Below are 21,967 nucleotides of genomic sequence, written 5' to 3' on the forward strand. Positions count from 1 at the left end.
AGTTATTTGCCAGAGCATTCCTAGCCTCTGACCTGCTCTTGAAGTCACAGTATTTATCTGGAGAATCCAGTTCAGTTTTTTCCAGTTCAGTTTTTGGTCAATGGTAACCCGCAGGATGTTGATTGTGGGGGATTCAGCGATGGTAATTCTATTGAATGTCAAGAGGCGATGGTTTGAGTTTCTCTCACTGGGGATGGTCATTGCCTGTCACTGGCGCGAATATTACTTGCCACTTGTCAGCCAAGCCTGGATATTGTCCAGGTCTTGCGGCATTTGCACGTGGACTGCTTCAGTGTCTGAATAAACTCAGTTTGTTCTTACTGGAACGACGGAGGTTGAGGGGCGACCTGATAGAGGTCTACAAAATTATGAGGGGCATAGACAGGGTGGATAGTCAGAGACTTTTTCGCTGGGTAGAGGGGTCAATTACTCGGGGGCATAGGTTTAAGGTGCGAGGGGCAAGGTTTAAAGGAGATGTTCGAGGCAAAGTTTTTACACAGAGGGTAGTGGGTGCCTGGAACTCGCTGCCGGAGGAGGTGGTGGAAGCAGGGACGATAGTGATGTTTAAGGGGCATCTTGACAAATACAGGAATAGGATGGGAATGAAGGGATACGGACCCCGGAAGTGTAGAAGATTTTAGTTTAGATGGGAAACATGGTTGGCACAGGCTTGGAGGGCTGAAGGGCCTGTTCCTGTGCTGTACTTCTCTTTGTTCTTTGAGTCACGAATAGTGCTGAACATTGTGTAATCATCAGTGAACATCCCCACTTCTGAGCTTACGATGGAAGGAAAATCATTGATGAAGCAGCTGAAAATGGTTGGGCCGAGGACACTACCTTGAGGAACTCCTGCAGTGATTCCCTGAGGGGAGGTGGTTGGAACCAGGTGTCTGATGGTGGGAGTTCTTCAGACAGTCACTCACCAGGATGTTGCCTGGATGTAATTCACCCCAAACCTCTGCAAACCTGGCCAACAGGAGTTCAAGTCAAAGAACTGAATGACAATAGAGTTTGGCAGCCAACTTGCCTCCTTGGAGGGGTTTGACTGTCTAACCATCATCCCACCTCAGTTAAAGCTGGAAGTATTTCATCCCCCCCCCCCCCCCCCCCCCTAGATCAGTGTAATAACTGGAAGAACCTCGAGAAATAAATACATAGTTCACAGACAGGGAAAAGTTGCCAGGGAATGTCAGTGCAAAGGGAACGTTCTGTGATAGGTAAGGACGAAGAATGGTGGGAAGGGTATTGTGGTGTAGACGATGTGCCAGCATAGACGAACAAAGCAAAATGGTCGATTTGTGTGCTGTAGGCTTTCATTCTGTAATTTGAAAATCATTCCTGGAGACATGGGTCGGGATTCACCGCAATCAGCGAATTGGCCCGACACCGGCGCCAAGAATGGCGCGAACCACTCCGGCATCGGGCCAACTGGAAGTTGCGGGATTCTGCATGTGCAGACCAGTCGGCATATTCTGGCGCACGCGCAGGGGGGGGTGTCTTCTCCGCGTCGGCTATAGTGGAGCCCTACAGGGGCCGACGCGGAAGGAAGGAGTGTCCCCACGTCACAGGCCTGTCTGCAGATCGGTGGGTCCCGATCGCGGGTCAGGCCATCGTGGGGGCTCCCCCCCCCCCCGCCCCCCTAAGGACCGCACCAGCCGGCCTACCAGCCAGGTCCAATCCACGCCGGCCGGACTGGCCAGAAACCGACGGCTGCTCGGCCCATCGGGGCCTGGAGAATTGCCGGGGGGGCCGCCGCAACAGCCGCCGACCGGTGTGGCGTGATCCCCGCCCCCGCCCGAAAGCCAGCAGCGGAGAATACGGCAGTTGGCGTATTCAACGGGCGTCGGAGAACCCTGCCCCTGGTGTGTGCTACTGAGCCAAAGTAACCAATAAAATCCAAATGAAATGAAAATCGCTTATTGTCACAAGTAGGCTCCAAATGAAGTCACTGTGAAAAGCTGTGAAAATTAATCCAGATTTGCCTCAAGTTTGCTGATCTAACTGATTGGACCTCTCTCTTTGTTCTTTCCTACCTCACCATCGCAATCCCCCTCCGCCCCAGTACCCCACCTGCTCCAACAGTTTTTCCTTGGCTCTGCATTTGTTTAAATGCTGTTACATCACCCACTTTTTCTAGTTTTTGTGAAAGGTCATCGGTCTGAAACATGAACTCTTCTTCTCTCTCCATAGATGCTGCCTGACCTGCTGAGTATTTGCAGCCGGTTTTCCTTTATTATATTACATTACATTCTACATTATTACTTTATGCTTGGCACCCGTCTGCCATTTGAATGGGCTGGCAAACCATTCAGTGACGTGCAATTGGGAATGAGCAGCAAACGCTGGCCTTGGTGGTTATGTCCACATCCATGAAAGAATTTTTAAAATGTCCAGCCTCTGACATACCTTGAGCAATGCAAGTGGCGCAATAATAACACCAATGTCATTTAAAATCACCTTATTTGGCACGTCTTGTTTGGCCTCTTCTGCATCTATCTTTATAGGCCAATTTACTCTCAGACGATATTTTAAAGGCAAAGTGAAAGACGATCATTTAGAGGTCCTGATAAACTCACCCCATCAACACAAAATACCTTATTAAGCAGGCATCAGAATGTCTGTACTCAACAGAAGATGGATTTGAAACTCATTTGAGGGTGTGAATTCGAGCTTATGGTTTAAATGAGAGAACGCTACCAGATCATACAGTTTTTCTGAGACATTTAAAATCTCCCTTCCCCCATGAATATAAAGCACTCTGAATGAATGAGGTATTAGAAATACCGTTGTACAGTCACTAAGCGATTAAGCCAAATGTATGAATTTCCATTTATCAGCAGCTTGCCGTCCTCTTGCTAATGGTATAATTAAATCGAGCTTTCGAAGTGACATCTCATTTACCTTTTGGCAGATTCTTTCAGTTTCTGACTGCCAGTGTGGTTTGTGTTGGGTTTTGCTTTGAGGTAATAAAGTGACCTGCCTTTGTGTCAACCACCTAACGAGAAATACGGCTTCTCTTTGCTAGATTGAGCCATACTGCAGTCACAGAGAGGCTTCTATCTTTAGCTCAGCTGACAAAGGATGTTCTTCTCAAGCATTCACAGCAGCAACTCTGCGGAAGGGAAAATGCGGCTGGTTGTCGTTCTCACAGGCTGTGACTGAAGCATGGCACAGCACTGTATGATTCTAAATTAAGGCGGCAAGTATCACTTTTATAATAAAAACAAGTACTGCTACACTCACCCAGCAGGAGCTCGGTGAGACATTTATTTGTGCACTATTCAAATGTAAGTTTTGGAGATCAGCCGCCACAGTTACATTGGAAACTTTGCTGACTGATACCCAGAAACTCCAATTGCTTTTTTGACGTTAAGCAAATGACGATTTCAATTGTCATTTATGGATAATGTCAGTACAGCAGCACATTTTCCACTGATTAATATCAGGTTTTCTCTCTAATGGCTAAGTCAATAAAGCCATGATGTGAAGATGCCGGCGTTGGACTGGGGTGAGCACAGTAAGAAGTCTTACAACACCAGGTTAAAGTCCAACAGGTTTGTCTCAAACATGAGCTTTCGGAGCACTGCTCCTTCCTCAGGTGAATGAAGAGATATGTTCCAGAAACAGGCCTTCAGGACGGGCGACAACGCAGAATCGCCAAGCAGAAACTCATAGCCAAGTTCCGCACACATGAGTGCGGCCTCAACCGGGACGTGGGATTCATGTCGCATTACATTCATCCCCCACCATCTGGCCAGGGCTTGCGAAATCCTACCAACTGTCCTGGCCTGAGACAATACACACCTCTTTAACCTGGGGTTACCCCTGTCTCTGGATGTGTAAAGACTTAATTACCTGCAAATGCCAGTGATGAGACCATCAATTCATGTGACACATGGTTAGAAGTAAACAGTGGTTTTAATCGTCTTACAACAGAGCCTGCCTGTGACACAATGAACTCCAGATGAACTGGCAGGCAGGCTCTCAGCATCAACCTTTATACTTCCGGTTAGGGGGAGGAGGCAGGGGTGGAGCCAAGGTGGAGCCCAGTACAAACTCCCTTACACACCCAGTGCATCTCCACCTAGTGGCAGAGCAGCGCAACTGCTCGTGTGCCGAGCTTACAGAGACACAGTAAAACATGTGTAATACAGGGCGAAATTCTCCGACCTTCGCCTGGGGCCGCCTAAAATCCCGTCCCTGCAGTGGCAGAGATTCTCCGCCATCCAGGAATTGGCGGGGGCGGGAATCACGTCACTCCGATCGGCGAGGCCCCGCGGCGATTCTTCGGCCCAGATGGGCCGAAGTCCCGCTGCTGGGAGGCCTCTCCCGCTGCTGAGGTATGAACCACCTCTGGTGGGGGTGGGATCGGCACCGTGACCGGGCCCCTGGGGTCCTGGGGGGGGGCGCGGGGTGATCGGACCCCGGGGGGTAGCCCCACGGTGGCCAGGCCCGTGATCGGGGCCCCCCGCTCAGACTCCGGGCCAGTGCCCTGGGTGCACTTTCTCCTCCGCCGCCGACACGGCCTCCGCCATGGCGGGAGCGCAAGAGAAACCGCGCATGCGCCGACCGGCGAAAGCCTTTCGGCCAGCCCCGCTGCCGGGCGGCGGGCCTGAAAGGCCGCTGGCGCCGGTTTTTTGCGCCAGTCTTCTGGTGCCAACCGCTCTGGCGCGGGGCTAGCCCCCAAAGGTGCGGAGAATTCCCCACCTTTGGGGAGGCCTGACCCCGGAGTGGTTGGCGCCACTCCCCTATGCCGGGACCCCTCGTCACGCCGGGTAGGGGAGAATCACGCCCACAGTGTGAATTATGCTATTCTGATTCACCACATTCAACCCCTGTAAAAAAATCAAGTCCGGCGGGGGTGGTGGCTTACAGATTGAGTCTGTCCGGTGGCCGAGTTGCCCGCTGTGATCGGCGGAGCACCGGGGTTGCAGCCTCTTCTGGTGGCTGAATGAGCACCGTCGGTTGGGGTACAATGGCAGACTCCGGGGGCGATTCTGCCCAAGCTTCATACCTGTCTGGTTCGACTGGGGATTGGGAGCGCTGGGAGCTAGCTGGCGCGGGCGCGCAAAAAAAATGTAGCGAACTGGTAGGTGCGGGGGCGTGGGGGGCGAGTTGCGTGGGATGTAGTGTGAGAGGTACCTCGGCGGTGGTAGTGGGGAGGTTGGATCCTGCAGGTGCTAGGTGCCAGAGGGATACAGTGTCCTGACGGCCGTCAGGGAACTCTACGAAGGCGAACTGGGGGTTTGAATGCAGTAGGAGCACTTTCTCTGCGAGTGGGTCAGTTTTGTGCGCCCTTACGTGCTTCCGGAGGTGTACAGGGCCCGGTGTCTTCAACCATTCCTGGAGCGAAACCCCCGTGGCAGTGCCCCTGGAGAAAATAAAGAGCCGCTCGTGATGGTCTGGATGGTAGCGGTACGTAAGAGGGACCTAATAGCATGGAGTGCGTCGGGGAGGACTTCTTGCCAATGGGAGATTGGGAGATTCCTGGACCGGAGGGTCAGTAGGACGGTCTTCGAGACCGTCGCATTCTCCCTCTCCACCTGCCAGTTCCCCCTGGGGTTATAGCTGGTAGTCCTGCTCGAGGCGATGCCCTTGCCGAGCAGGTACTGACGCAGCTCGTCGCTCATAAAGGGCAAACCCCGGTCGCTATGTACGTAGCTGGGGAAACCAAACAGGGTGAAGATACTATGCAGGGCCCTAATGACTGTGTGGGAGGTCATATCGGGGTACGGGATAGCAAAGGGAAAACGGGAGAACTCGTCTATGACGTTCAGGAAGTACACATTCCTGTTAGTCGAGGGGAGTGGCCCTTTGAAATCGATCGCAAGGCGTTCAAAGGGCCTAGAAGCCTTGACCAGGTGGGCCCTGTCTGGTCTGTAGAAGTGCGGTTTGCACTCCGCGCAGATCGGGCAATCCCTGGTGATGGCTTTTACCTCCTCGGTGGAGAAAGGCAGATTTTGGGCTTTAATGTAGTGGGCGAGCCGGGTGACCCCCGGGTGGCAGAGGTCATTGTGGATGGCATTTAAGCGGCCGCTCTGTGCGCTGGCACACGTCCCGCGGGACAGGGCATCTGGGGGCTCATTGAACTTCCCCGGTCGATACATAATATCGTATTTGTAGGTGGAGAGTTCGATCCTCCACCTCAGAATTTTGTCATTTTTAATTTTGCCCCTTTGCGAGTTGTCAAACATGAAGGCAACCGATCTTTGGTCGGTGGTGAGGGTGAACCTTCTACCTGCGAGGTAGTGCCTCCAGTGACGAATAGCCTCCACAATAGCTTGTGCTTCCTTTTCGACTGAGGAGTGTCAAAGTTCCGAAGCGGAGAGAGTTTGGGAGAAAAATGCAACTGGTCTCCCTGCCTGATTTAGTGTGGCTGCAACAGCTACCTCTGAGGCATCGCTCTCAACCTGGAAAGGGACGTATTCATCCACCGCCCGCATGGCCACTTTGGCGATGTCCTTCTTGATGCAGTTGAAGTCCTGGCGAGCCTCGGCTGACAGGGGAATAAGTGTGGCCTTAAAGAGTGGGCGGGCTTTGTCCGCATATTGTGGGACCCACTGGGCATAATACGAAAAGAATCCCAACCACCGTTTGAGGGCCTTGGGACAATGAGGGACAGGGAGTTCTAAGAGTTCTAAGCATACGGTCCGGGTCGGGACCCAGGACTCCGTTTTCCACGACATAGCCGAGGATGGCAAGTCTGGTTGTGCGGAAAACGCATTTCTCCTTGTTGTATGTGAGGTTAAGCTTCTGGGCCGTCTGGAGAAATCAGTTGCGGTTGGCATCGTGGTCCTGCTGGTCATAGCCGCAGATGGTGACGTTATCCAAGTACGGAAACGTGGCCCGCAGCGCGTACTGGTCCACCATTCGGTCCATTGCTCGTTGAAACACCGAAACCCCATTCGTGACGCCAAAGGGGACCTCCGCGGAGGAAGTGGAAGAGGCAGCCATCGGCCTCAAACGCCGTGAAGTGGCGGTCCTCCGGGCGGACTGGGAATTGGTGGTATGCAGACTTCAGATCCACCGTGGAAAAAATCCGATACTGGGCGATCTGATTCACCATGTCTGCAATCCTGGGCAGGGGGTACGCGTCGAGGAGCGTAAATCGATTAATAGTCTGACTATAGTCTATGACCATGCAGAATTTTTCCCCGGTCTTGACGACCACCCCCTGAGCTCTCCAGGGGCTGTTACTGGCCTCTATGATCCTCTCACGTAAAAGCCTCTGGACCTCGGATCGAATGAACACCCTGTCCTGTAGGCTGTACCGCCTGCTGCGAGTGGCTACGGGTTTACAGTCCGGAGTGAGGTTGGCAAAGAGAGGAGGGGGGGAGATTCGCAGCATGGCTAGGCTGCAGATAGTGAGTGGGGGTAGGGGTCCGCCGAAGCTGAGGGTGAGACTCTTGAGGTTGTATTGTTAGTCGAGTCCCAATAAGAGTGGGGCGCAGAGTTCGGGCAGGACGTATAGTTGGAAATTAGAGTAGCTAGCGCCTTGGATTGTTAGAGTTGCGACGGTGCGCCCTTGGATATGGACAGAGTGGGAACCCGAAGCGAGGGAGATAGTTTGCCGTGCAGGGAAGACGGGGAGCGAACAGCGTCTTACCAGATCTGGGTGTACGAAACTCTCAGTGCTCCCGGAGTCGAAAAGGCATGGTGTACTGTACCCGTTGATTTGGACCGTCGTCCTCGAGTTGTGAAATGCTTTGGGCGCGATTGGTCCAGTGTGAATGCGTTGAGTTGCGGGTTGTCGGCGGCTCGGTCGGCTGCGTTGGGGTGGCCCCGAGATGAGTGCCCGCTGAGGTCACAGTCTTCGATCAAATTTTCTGAGTTTGGAGAGGATGGAGCCCAAGATGGCCGCCCCCGTGGATCGCACGTGGCGGGCGGCGAGGAAGATGGCGTCCAAGATGGCGGCCCCCATGAGTCGCATGTGGTCGGCCGCGTGGTGGGGATGCGCCAAGATGGCGGCCCCCATGGATCGCACGTGGCGGGCGGGGGCGGAGTCGGGGTATAGGCCGCAGCGTTCCGGGGCCTGCGAGTGCAGAGAGCGTTTGCTTTGTGCCGCGGGAGGGTTGCTGGGGCCTTCCTTACCAGACACACTTTGGCGTAGCGACCTTTTCGGCCGCAGCTGCTGCAGGTCGCGTTGCGGGCCAGGCAGTGCTGCCGCGGGTGCTGGGACTGGCCACAAAAGTGGCAGGCTGGGGCAGCATGGTGGCTGGGCGGCCGCGCGGCGCAGGCCTGGGGCAGTCGCTGGTCGGGGGCCCATGACGGGGTCGGGGAGTCCGCAGGAAACGAGGTGAGGCTACGAAACGAGACCTCCATAGTTGTAGCGAGTTCAACAGTTTCTTCTAAAATTTGAGCCCCTTTCTCCAGCAGTCGCTGGCGCACGTAATTCGATCTAAGGCCTGCAACAAAGACATCACGGACAGCAAGTTCTCTATGTTCAGCAGCATTTACTGCTTGGTAATTACAGTCCCGGGATAAGGCTTTTAAGTCTCTTAGAAATTCTTCTAGCGATTCTGTGGGGCGCTGGCGGCGAGTAGCAAAAACGGGGTGCGCGTAGACCTCATTGACGGGCTTCACGTACATTTTGTCGAGTAGGGCCAGGGCCTCTGTATATGAGCCGGTACAATTTAACTGAGTAGATATACGATGGCTCACCCTTGCGTGCAGTAGGCTGAGTTTCTGCTCCTCCGTCGTTTCTGGGGTGCTTGCTTCAGCCAGGTAGGCCTTAAAACATCGGATCCAATGTGAAAAGATTTATTTCGCCTCTGCATCCTGTGGGTCGAGTTCCAGTCGATCAGGCTTGAGGGCTGATTCCATAGTCGTTCCTTACTGTTTCTTAAGACAATTAAATTGATGAGACCATCAATTCACACCACACGTGGTTAGAAGTGAACAGTGGTTTTAATCGTCTTACAACAGAGCCTGCCTGTGACACGAAGAACTCCAGATGAACTGGCAGGCAGGCTCTCAGCATCAAACTTTATACTTCCGGTTAGGGGGAGGAGCCGGGGGTGGAGCCAAGGATGGAGCCCAGTACAAACTCCTGTACACTCCCAGTGCATCGCCCCCTAGTGGCAGAGCAGCGAACTGCTCGTGTGCCGAGCTTACAGAGACATAGTACAACATGTGTAATACAGAGTGAATTACGCTACTGTGATTCACCACAGAAGCATTCTAAGCATTGTCTTGCATCTTTGTCTTTGTCTAGATATATGTTTCTGGAACATACCTCTTCATTCACCTGAGAAAAGAGCAGTGCTCCGAAAGCTAGTGTTTGAAACAAACCTATTGGACTTTAACCTGGTGTTGTAAGACTTCTTACTAAGTCAATAAAGGCACTGTGCTGAGTGGATAAACCAGAAGATACATATTTAATTCCTGGTCCACAATGAGGTACCCACAATCTCAACTGAAGTGACGCTCCATGCTCTTAATGGCCAAACTAATAAAGAGGATGCAGTCAACTCTGATTCTCAATCCTGATGATAATTCATTCTCAGAATCTGGGTATTGCCATCAAGCTCAACATTTATTGTCCATCTTGAGAAGGTGGTGGTAAACCTCTTTCCTGTACAGCTGCAGTCAGTGTGGTGAAGACACTCCCACAGTACTGTTATGTAGGGCGTTCCTGGATATTGATTCTGAGATCATAAAGGAATGGTGATGTTAGGGTGACCAATTCTTGGCTATGTTCTTATCTGGCCACATACCTGATCCAGGATGCAGAAAAACTCCCTCAGTGCAGCAATCTATTGCTGAGGCCAGTTAATAGGGTCAGTGCAGAAGACACACCTTATCACAAAATCAGCTGTTGTATTCAGCTCAAGTGTTGAAAGTTCCCATAACCTTTCAGGGTGTTGGTGAATGAGTGTTTTTGAGTAAATTGGCAGCTGAATGAGTGAGTTAATGGACAGATGAATGGGCGAGTGAGTGAATGAATGATCGGGATGATGGTTAGGTGGGTGAGGTGGATTGTCAGGTCGGATGCATTAGTGGGGAATGGTGGCTGTGGTAGGCTGGGCTTTGAGAGGGCAGTCAAGTGGTCGAGGGCGGTGATGGATGGTGGGTGGGTGCTTTCTGTTGCGTCGTTAGCCAGATGTCTGACCAGGTTTTAAAATAACATTACCTGGGTAACTATCAAAGTATACCATGAGAGTATATAATAATAATCTTCATTAATGTCACAAGTAGGCTTACATTAACACTGCAATGAAGCTACTGTGAAAAGCCCCCAGTCACCACACCGGCGCCTGTATGGGGCACTGAGGGAGAATTCAGGATGTCCAATTCACCGAGCAGCATGTCTTTTGGGACTTGTGGGTGGAAACCAGAGTGCCCGGAGGAAACCCATGCAGACACAGGAAGAACGTGCACACTCCGCACAGAACGTGACCCAAGCCAGGAATCGAACCCAGATCCCAGATCCAGATGGCGCTGTGAAGCAACAGTGCTAACCACTGTGCTACCGTACTGCCCCCATCTCTCGTGTCCAATTCTAGCTCAGAGTCAGAGACTTTGATACACTGCCCTGGGCAGCAGGGAATCAGCCCATTGGAAGTTTAGACTTGAATTAAATGAAATTAAATGAAAATCGCTTATTGTCACAAGTAGGCTCCAATGAAGTTACTGTGAAAAACCCCTCGTCGCCACATTCCGGCGCCTGTTTGGGGAGGCTGGTACGGGAATTCAACCCGTGCTGCTGGCCTGCCTTGGACTGCTTTCAAAGCCAGCAATTTAGCCCAGTGCTAAACTGCCCCTAGGTACTTCCTGGGTAATTCCCACGGATGTCTGTGCGTCAGTATTTCCACAATGTGCTGATGCACACCTTCTGTTGTACGTTCAGTAACTGACATTCCAGAGACCAGAAGATGTCGGTCACATATCTATCCCATTATAGATACGGCTGAAATATATTTGCTCATCACGGACCAGGGACAGAGCAGAGGCCAAATGCAAGTTACTCCATTGTACTGGCTATTGGCAGGACTTTCTGCAAGCACTGTCAGCGAACCATGATGTTTCGTAACAATTAATACATAAGTGACTGTGCAACCAAAATTGTAACTTCACACAAGAACATTATCAATCTCCACCTTCATTTTTGAAGTACACCATCCTGTTTGGAACATAACAATCAATCTTGATTGAATCTATCAAATCCATGCTTTTAATTAGGAATTTGTCTATGCATAACAAACCCGAAAGCTTACGAAACTGAAAAAAAGTGGAGGCAGTCCTCGACTTAACGATGTTCAATTTATGGTGAATGGCACTTACCAACATTAATAAATTTGCACTCTGTTTCGGTTTTACAATGCCGGTTTCAAACTGATGATAATTTTTGGGTCACTGACCCAAGCCAGTCCCTGGAGGCAGAGAAACCTTCCTCCAATTTCCTGGTAAAAATGTGGCTTTAAAGAGATATGGAGGCAGAGATGAAGAGGATGATAAATGGATAGGGAGCAGTGGAGTGGGAGAGGCAGTGCTATCTGTCTTGGTTTTGTGTGCCTAGTTTAGACAGACACTTACAGTGAGAGCATGAGAGCACAGTAAATATGCCAGCACCACACTAGGCTCATCTCCTAGCGTATCCATGTGGTTTAATCTCCTATAGTGACTAATGAGCTGAGAAATAGCTTCAGACTATTACCACCACCTGGGTCACCACACAGATGGACAAAAACAACTGAATGTTTGGACATTAACATGTGTTCACGAAGCAGTCACCCATTTTTAGCATTGTATCTATGGGAAAATTGGTCCTGAAGTATGACGTTTCAATTTATGACATAGTTTGTCAGGAACCAATTGTGCCATAAGTTCAGGAACAGCCTGCAACTGTAATTTGTGGAAAATACATTTAATAATCGATGTCTCTTCCAAAACAGTTTACAGGCTCGAGTTGATTGATGGAGGCAAATGCGCAAGGAACGCTGCAGGACTGCTCACTGCTAATAAGTTCCAGTTGTCTCCTCACTTGTGCAAGAGATTGCTGAGGGTATTCTAAAGCTATTTTACGAGCTCTTGCGAAGACTCACCATATCAGATGGCTTTTTCAATGTCTCCCATACACATGTTTTTAAAAAAGGTTTATTATTTTCTCAGAGTTACAAAGTCACTGCGCAGAATGATTAGGGCAAAGCCCTTAATCCATCTTGCTTGCTCTAAGAAACAATTCAAATTCAAACTGAATCCAATTCATGGTCCCCACAAAAGAAACATACAAGATCCACGCTGACAAGTATAGGCTTTACAACTGATCTCACGATTGATCCTCCTCTTGATCTTAGCCAAAAGACTGAGAAGCTACATGTTGACTTACTTGTACAGGGCATGGCCCTGGGGTCTGTCTCTGCTCTGAAGTAGCTTTTCTCACAGGTACACTGGGACGAGCCCTCTTGGTGTGAGTAACTATGGGGTGGACACTTCATGCAGTACGGATCCAACGAGGAGGCCTTGTAGAAACCAGGTCGACATGCTAGAGGCACAAAGCAGAAGAATGCGTTAGAGCAGGATTACTTTAGTTACACCACTGCAGCAAGCATAACAGGAAACTAAACTCCATCCCACCCACTCACATTGGTAGGTTGAAAATCCTCATCTCCTCCAGGCCAGAATATTAGACCATTCCTGCTACTGAATGGCCTGTTTTGTGAACAGCAAGCAGCATTAATATTAACGGCAGAGAAAATTAAGCCAGCAAAATCCTGCCTCGATGACGGGTAGTACTGCAGCAAATAATAATTGGAATAGCAGATGGAGAAAGTAGCTGTCGGGCAGGATGTACCAGCTGTTCATGCCAGCGGGATATTCCGGTCCCACTGACGGAGCGCGGGTTTCCAGGCGATGAGGGGTGTAGCCAACCGGAAATCCCGTTGTCAACGGCGGGACCAGGAAATACCACTAGCGGGCTGCCTCTGCCACCGAAAAACCCACGGCGGGTTGACCAGCAAATCCCACGCACAATGTGGGCTCTTGTCAGATGCTCTGAGAATTATACTTCTCCAGAAACAGGTTGAACATAATGCCGGTGATGGTTTCCCACACCACCACCAATGTTTACACAACACCAAAATATTCCAAGCAACCAAAATGAAGGTATAAATTGCCAATTTATGCCCCAGGCTCCAGGTATTAAAGATGAGTCTTTGTATGAGAAAACTGTAGCAGGCATCTCCACCGTAAAATAACTAATTGTGCGATTTAACTGAATACTGGGCGGAATTTTCCCATATTTTTCCAGAGTGTCAGGGTCTGACTGAAACCTGATGTGTAGTTCTCCAGCAGCACAGGTTTAGAGACCAGGAATCAAGGGATGTTTTTTACATCAATCACTGTGGCAGGGCTGGTTTCCACAGAGATCAGGATGCATTGGGTGCTCCTCCCCCCACTATCACAATGATCAGCATCAGGGTTCTCAGCCACCCCCCCCCCCCCCCCCCCCCCACATCAAAATCAGCATTGGGGCTCTATCCCACCAGCCCACACCATGAACAGCATGGGGTCTCACCCCACGCCCCACTCCACCACAAGCAAGTACATAATAATAATAATCTTTATTGTCACAAGTTGGCTTACATTAACGCTGCAATTGAGTTACTGTGAAAAGACCTGAGTCGCCACATTCTGGCGCCTGGGGGAGAATTCAGAATGTCAATTCACCTAACAGCACGTCTTTCGGGACATGTGGGAGGAAACCGGAGCACCCGGATGAAACCCACGCAGTCACATGGAGAACGTGCAGACTCCACACAGACTGTGACCCAAACCTGGGACCCACATCGGAGGCCCCTCCCATCCCACAAAACATAACGTGAACCCCGTCCCATTTGGACTCTCCAGAGGACCCGCCCCAGCATTGCCCCCGACACGGGTTGACAGTACCAAACTGGCAATGTCAGCATGCACCAGGCAGTGCCAATAGGCAGTGCCAGGGTGCTTCCTGGGTATAACCTTCTCCCTCCCCCCCCCCCCAAGGACCTGTACTTTCCTTTGCATTCCAGTCCCCTCCCCCTGGGATCTCTTCGACTAATTCACAGTTTTCAGAAACCTGTTATAAATCTTGCAAACAGGGTATAAATATTAAGTGAGGGGGTGGGATCATGTGAAGGGAAGGGGGCTTGGTAAGTATATAAAAATATATTAAAGTATATTCACGTGTTGGCACAGTGGGTTAGCCCTGCTGCCTCACGGCGCCGAGGTCCCAGTTTCGATACCGGCTCTGGGTCACTGTCTGTGTGAAGTTTGCACATTCTCCCCATGTCTGCGTGGGTTTCGCCCCCACAACCCAAAGATGTGCAGGTTAGGTGGATTGGTCACTCTAAATTGCCCCTTAATTGGAAAAAATGAATTGGGTACTCTAAAATTTTTTTAAAAGTACATTCAAGTGAGGTTCCCGCCTTTTCTAGGAGTGAACCTCATTACATCACCGGTGAAGGGCATGGAAAATCGGAAAACGTGTTCTTGCCGGCGAGAATCGTTGTTTTTCAATTGTCACGGGTTTTTCCACAAGCATTGCCATTCTCGCTGATAGCTAACAAGGACTGAAAATCTCCCCCACTGGACAGAATTTACCCAAATTCTGACTGAGGGCGGGATTCTCCCGTACCCGTCAGGGCGGGGGTACCCGGCGGGATGGAGTGGCGTGAACCACTCCGGCGACGTGCCGCCCCAAAGCTGCGGAATCCTCCACACCTTCAGGGGCTAGGCCCGCTGCGAGTGGTTGGTGCCGCGCCGGCCGGCGGGATAGGGGTCTGGCGCCATGCCAACCGGTGCTGAAGGGCCTCCTCCGGCCGGCGCAAGTCGGCACATGAGCGGGAGCGCCAGCGCGTGCTGACATCATCCCCGCGCATGCGCACATGGATTCACTTCCGCATCGGCCATCGCGGAGGACCACAATGGCCGATGCGGAAGGAATAGAGTGCCCCATGGCACAGGCCCGCCCGCGGATTGGTAGGCCCTGACCGTGGGCCAGGCCATTGTGGGGGCACCTCCCGGGCGAAGATCCCCCCTGCGACCCCCCAGGAACCCCGGAGCCCACCCGCGCCGCCAGGTCCTGCCGGTAAGGGACCTACTCTGATTTACACTGGCGGGTCCGGCTGCAGGTGGGCGGGACTACGACCCATTGCGGGCCGGAGAATTCAGGCGGACCCGGCGCCCATTGAGTCGCGCCGGACCCCACCATTTCCCGAGGCAGGCGGCGCGACTCACGCCGGGCCGGTTTTTGGGGGGCGCTTTAATTGGGAGGACGGCGAGTCTCCCACCTGGCGGGGGTTCAGAGAATCCCTTCCTCAGTGTCAGATTCAGACTGAAAACCGTGTATATCTCTCCAGATGCACAGCTGAGTTTTCACTTCAGATTTTCTGGAACTTAGTGCACAGAAAATCTGGGGCGTGGTTTATGCCGTGACTCTGGGGGCCGGGGCCTGGTAGAGCTGGCAAAGCCTGCACCACATAGATCAGGATGCCATCTTTAAAAGGTGGCTTGATCTCAAACTTACATTTAAGGCCCTCCCCCCAGCGGTGATCGGGATCCCCCTACAGGAATTGGGGCTCTACCTCTCCCTCTTGCGGCATTGGAGTTCATCCCTCTTCTCCTCCCCAGCCCTCCATAGGCATCAGGGCTCTCCCCTCTCCACCTCCCCACTTGCAGGCATCAGGGCACACCCCTATTTCCTCCCCCACTCTCTTCACAGGCATCAGGGTTCTCATCTTCCCACCTCCTCGCTGGAAACAGGGCTATCCCCTCTCCTTCCACAACACCCCCCCCCCCATACCCTCCCCCAACCACACACAAGGAAAATCCCCCAGTAGAGGAGGGTTACCCCCCTACCCGAGCAGCCTTGACATTGCCCATTCAAATACTTCCTTGGCACTTGCATGGGCACTGCCAGGGTGCTAGGGGGCACTGAGCAGGATTGTCCCTCAAGGTCGGGGCCTCCAGGCACCTCCATGCCCCGGCATAGAAACCAATAGTGATTTGCACTGACACGACGTCACAGCATCGGCGGGGGGGAGGGGTGGGAGGAGGGGTGAGAGGTGGTGAAGGACAAATCATGGGTGGATGCTCTGGCATAAAGCCCTTTAATTACATTCAAATTTATTTAAATTGATGGAAATCTGGTTCATGCCATATCACGTCACTGGTGTGGGGCAGATAAGAGCTCAGTCTGAGATCCTGCCAGCACAAGTCCCGTTTTGGGCCATTTGCGAAATTTAGCAGCCACTACAGGTTTTGCGCCCGGGATTAACGAGGCCGTGAGGTCACGCCCACCATGTTTTATTCTTCTGTGAGTTTATGCGGCAAATGCTATTTTTAGCTGTTCAAGGCTGACACAAGTCAGATAGAAAATGGTGACAGAAAACAGTGTGATGAAATTATTTGAACAACCTGACTGCTTTAGGTGAGTTCAGTTCTGCTGGTTCCTCATTCCTTGTTGGTATTTTTGAAAATAAATTCTGATGCATTCGTACTGAGTTCACCTGATGTTTGATAACCAAACAGATAATTCGCTATTCAGTTCATCAGAAATTTTCACTTTCAGAATGTATGTCACTGAAGTATGAAGTTCGACACTATTAAGGTGTGACACGACAAAAGGAAGCTAACACAAGACTTTTAGTGACACAGAGGCACTTGAAATCACACAGTTGAGAGCTTTTCATTTTTAAGCATATATTTCTTCTAGAATGACTGTGGTTACTGGGAAATAATGGGTCATTTTTTCAACCTGACAGAAAGTAACATTCATCTGTTATTGAACTGAACCTGAGGTAATTTTCCAATCATTGTGACTCTACTCAGCTGAGCAAAAAAAGTGAGAATTCAGCCTTGAGGTACCAGCATGTTCTTCATTAAGGCTTCGCCATTTGTCAAACTTCTGAGACTGGTTACTCTCATTCCCAAACAAGTCGCAGATTATAAATATGACCCCAGGGTACTGGCAGCACAAAATGTCAGTTAAGCCTTAAAAGCAAAATTGAGATTACCAGGTGACGGTTAGTTACCCTGATCTTGATGTGAGGGATACTGTTGTATTACACAGCTCGCTGAGCTTGGCTGGTTAGTGATCCAACACTCGGTGTACACTATAGGCTGAATCTTCAGATTCCGCTAATATTGGGAATGGGGCTCGAAAATTGCGAGGCCGGCAGGCAAACTCCCAACCCTACTCCCGGTGTTGGCTATTTTGGATGACACGGGTTCAGGGTCAAGGCAAAACCACCCATTTTCATGAGGGGGGCAGGAAACGAAGAGCCGTGTTGAGCTGGGAATAAAGAGGTTGACTGAGATTTTCCAGTCAACGTCCAGTTTTCAGACATGATTGAGGGCAGATCAACAACCTGGAAGCTGGCACTCAGTGGCAGGCGAGGGTGCCAGCACTCTAGGTAGGCTTGCTCCCTACCTGGGTGGGGGTGTAGGCAACGGTACTTCTGTTGAGGGACATACCACCGCACCCACCAACCCCCCCCCCCCCCCCCTCCCCCCTCACCAAACCATTCACCCACCCCTCTCCATAGAAAAAAATGATGGTCTGTAACTTTCTTTTATTTTTTTTGACTAAAGTTTTTAAAAAGTGGCTGAGAGCTTACAATCTAGTTGAGGTGCTGTCACAGTTGCTTATACTACAGCCAAGTGCTCCTCTGAAGCTGGAATGCTTCTGATTCGCTGCCCAGCTTTAACAGCCCACTTACCACCCTTAATTCTAATAATAATAATAATAATAATCTTTATCGTCACCAGTAGGCTTACATTTGTAATGAAGTTACTGTGAAAAGCCCCTAGTCACTACATTCCAGCGCCTGTTCGGATACACAGAGGGGGAATTCAGGATGATCAAATTTCCGAACAGCATGTCTTTTGGGGCTTGTGGGAGGAAACCGGAGCACCCAGAGGAAACCCACGCAGATACGGAGAGGATGTGCAGACTCCGCACAGACAGTAACCCAGTCGGGAATCGTACCTGGGACCCTGGCACTGTGAAGTCACAGTGCGGACCACTGTGCTACCTTGCTGCCCTTGGACAGTGAACCTGTCTCTAGCCAATCAAGGGGATGCCCCAGTCAAAATTCCAGGTCAGTGACTGTTTCCCCTCGGGGATAGATCGGGACCATGAAACATGGATCCTATTTCCCATTCCTGAAGCAAAAAAATCAGCCCTACATGTCTGGCAGTTCCATCCTTGGGATGAAATCCAGTTATTGTAAATTATCAAACAATGATTCAACACCAGTTAGAAGAATTGTTAGGGGGCAATGCTGATGTTTTCTATTACCTGAGAAAGAAAATATACATATGCTAGCCAATGTGAATCTCAATGACATTTGGTCACAAATATTCAAAAAGAATATGAATTTGCTGAGTCATATATAGTTATTGGACTTCATTATTTTTGTTCATGAAATCATCCCTGGTGTATTTTCAGTTCCTTAATCAATTTGTGATCTTTGCAAATCATTTTGACGACAGAATATGCATCAACACAATTTAACCTTTCACACAATGTAGCAGGTTTCAACAAATAAATTGACCAAAGGTATGTCAGCAGCTGATCGCACATGTTAAGTCAGTCAGGGCTGTAGATAAGTCCATGCCACCCATGTGCCATAACTGTCTGAATGCCGGATCATAAACACAGGATAGGAGACAAAAGCAAAAGTGAGGGTAGGGAGGTAAAGAGAGAGGCAGGATAAGGGTCGGGAGAGGAGAGTGGTGGGGCTGGAGGAAAAGAGAGGGGAATTGCTAAGGAAGTGAGCCATTCTGCCAGCTAGCATTCTGCCTCCGGGCTGCACAATCCAACCAAAGCAGGGAAAGAGTGAAATATTTGGTGATAGCTCCTGAGAGTTGAAGAAGGAAAAATTAATCTGGCTGTCTGGTACTGGTCACCTCGGCATCTCTACTATGATTAAGTATAGAGGGAAGGATTTGTCCCAGTTGGAATAACTGGAGAACCTGCATTTATTGTCAATGCTCACTTGTGATGAACAGAAATTGAGTGTAGAACCATTGGGGGAATCAGCACATGCAAACCAGACCTCAGTGTAAAGTGTTACAACCCTCACGGAGGTCACGGGGTGTGGTCAATCTGGTTCCCCGTGACCTCTATGGAGTACAAACTTCCCTGGTAACGGGGTGGGTGTCCCCTTTGATGCGAGGAGCTGTGCGGTATAAAAACTCCAATCTGGATGGTCAGGGTGGGAGAACCCTTTGGGGAGTGCATAGTTTAATGTACATGTTAATAAACCTTTCTTTTTGTATTCTACCCTTCATTCCTTGTGGTCACTCTGTGCAGATTCTACACTGGTGACGAGGCTCGAGTGAAGCTGCCATCGCCGCAAAGTATTGCGAACTCGGCCCACTTCTCACAGGCCTCAGGAGGCCACTCTTCAGTCGGCAGAGATGCCACATATAGGAAAATTGGAGCAATTTGATGCAGGTACTGATGACTGGGGCAGCACGTTGAGGGGATGCCATATTCGGTGATGAATGATAGTCACCCTGCTCACGGCCTGTGGAGGCACCACATACAGTATAATTAAAAGCCTTACCTACCCCGATGCACCAATTGCGCGGTCTTTTGCCACCTTAGTGGCTTTAGTCAGGGAACATTTTAACCCCAAGCCATTTTCGCACAGGCACCCAGAGTCAGGGGGAATCCATCACCTTCTTTTTGGCTTGCCTATGGAAGCAGAAGGGGCCCAGAGATCTGTCAAACAGTCTCCCCAAACCAAGAAGATCCAGACCACAAGTACGGGCCAACAACAGGCCGCCGAGATCAGGACGATAGACGACCGCAGGAAGACACAAGCCTTGCCATCCCGCCAGGCACTACCGCCCTCCCTATGACCAGCCATATTATATAGATGAGGAAGACATCCACACCAGCAGTTGCACTGCACAGTAGCACCAAGGGTAGCGCTGATCCATGTTACACCGCAGGCGAACAGGCATCCCATCTGGATGGAGTTAGATACCTGGACAGAATCTGATCGGGTATCCATGTTTTGGCTCTATGGGGCACAGCCGTCCAGCTAGCGACATATACGGGGGAGCTAGTGTCCATGGCAGGTGCCTTGGTGGTCCCGGTCACATACGGGCAGCAATTGGCCAGTCCGTTTGTCATGGTGCGCAGTGCTGGACCAAGCTTGCTGGGCCACGATTGGCTTCAATTCTTCCGCCTCGAGCGGCAGCGGGTTTGCTGCATGTATCCGTTCGGACCAGAGGGCATCTTGGCAAAATATTCAGAAGTGTTCCAGGAGGGCCTGGGCACTATCAGAGGGCAGCGGCTACTTTTAGTGTCAACCCATCGGCGCAACCTCGCTATTTTCCTGCCTGGCCTGTCCTGTACGCTTTACAGCTGAAAATAGGCGCAGAACTGGACTGATTGCAGGGCTTGGGCATAATCCGCCCGCAGTTCTCAGATTGGGCGGCCCAAGTCATGCCTATGATGAAGCCTGACTGCTCCATTCGCCTTTGCAGCGATGATAAGATGATGGTGAACAGGCTGTTGGATAGCTGGTACCTTGTCCTGGACCGGGTGCAGGTCATGGTGGTCCATGCGGTATCCTAACTATGTAACCTCCACAGCACAGAACACACATTTTTCCCAGCGTAAGTGAACTGCGGCAGCCTCAAAGCATCGGAGAACCTCGACCACATTCTGCAAATGTTCCTGGTTGGAGGTCCCCTAAATGAGCACGTCGCCTAGGTGGACTGCTAAGTGTGTCACCCCCGTAGGAATATTCTCCATTTCCCGCGGAAAAATTGCACAAGCTGAGGAGACCCTGAAAGGCAAACAGGTGTATTCATACAGTCTCCTGTGTCTATTTGCTGTAACAAATTTCCGGGACTTCAGGTCTAAAACCAGCTGGAGCTATGCGTGGCTCGTGTCCAATTTTGTAAATGTCCGATCCCGCTGAGTCTCATGTACAGGTGCACTATGCGTGGGACAGAATAACAATCCAAAGTCAGGATGGAGGACCCCTCCCGGGAGTGGAGTAGTTTAATGTACGTGTTAATAAACCTCAATTTTTGTATCCTACTCTTCGTTCCTTGTGGTCACTCTGTGAGGATTCTACAGAAAGTCAACGGCTGTAGCAGTGGAGACAATATAAGAGTAAAAAATAAGTTCATTACTGATCAGGAAAATGCTAAACACCATTCTTGTGAGACAACAGTAACTCATTTATCATTCCACGGAAGATCTTTTTACCGCTCAAATCTGTGGCAAAAATTATTTTAGACTCAACTGCTCTGAAAGTGTAAAAGCAAAATACTGCGGATGCTGGAAAAATGGAGCAGGTAAGGCTGTACCTGTGGAGAGAGAAAGAACATTACTTCTGAAGAACTGATGAAAGATCATTTGGCCTAAAACGTTCTCTTTTCTTTGTGTTTCTCTCTGAATCTATATCTAGCTACACAGGATTGAAAGTATGGAGAGAAAGGCATCAATTCAGGTCAGCCACTCAGTTACTTCCTTGCCAGTCGGGTAATGGAACACGTCTCTTAAAAAATCAGCTGCTAAAATGGTCAATGCAGTCTTGGGTAAAACTGCCTTGTGAACGTACTCCAGTGATGCACAATTGCTGTCAAATATATTCAAATTTAATTAGATTCTGACTTACATCTAGACTCAGCAAGATGCCAGATCACTTTTTAATGCTTGGCACACTACACAGATTCTGAGTCTACTTGTGTTGTGCAATCTGTGTAATATATAATTCCCAGTCTGCTTCTTCACATCATGCCTGGGTTTTCTTTCATACTATGCACAGATTCATTTGTCCCTGTCAAGACCAACAAAAATTGGTTGATTTATATTTTTGAATTTCTATGTTGAAAGATGCATTGCTGTCAGGGCTTTTGTGTTTTTTCACAAAGTGCTGACTACACGGGAAAACTTCCACAATCACTTCTCCGACAGACTTAGATTTTGCTGAATTGCTTTATTTTTCAGGGTGAG

At 50.2% G+C, this 21,967-nt stretch overlaps 1 protein-coding gene across 3 annotated transcripts in view; it reads right to left on the reverse strand.

The window, feature by feature from the left end:
• epha4b (eph receptor A4b) overlaps positions 1-21,967 on the reverse strand; it is a 480,535-nt gene that overhangs the window by 213,603 nt on the left and 244,965 nt on the right. For all 3 annotated transcript variants that reach the window (XM_038815297.1, XM_038815298.1, XM_038815299.1), the window contains one exon: positions 12,329-12,484. In XM_038815297.1, coding sequence (XP_038671225.1) covers positions 12,329-12,484 — 156 coding nt within the window. The remainder of the gene's footprint in view (positions 1-12,328; positions 12,485-21,967) is intronic.

Source organism: Scyliorhinus canicula, chromosome 13 (genome assembly GCF_902713615.1).
Source record: "Scyliorhinus canicula chromosome 13, sScyCan1.1, whole genome shotgun sequence".
NCBI classification, from domain to species: Eukaryota; Metazoa; Chordata; class Chondrichthyes; order Carcharhiniformes; family Scyliorhinidae; genus Scyliorhinus; species Scyliorhinus canicula.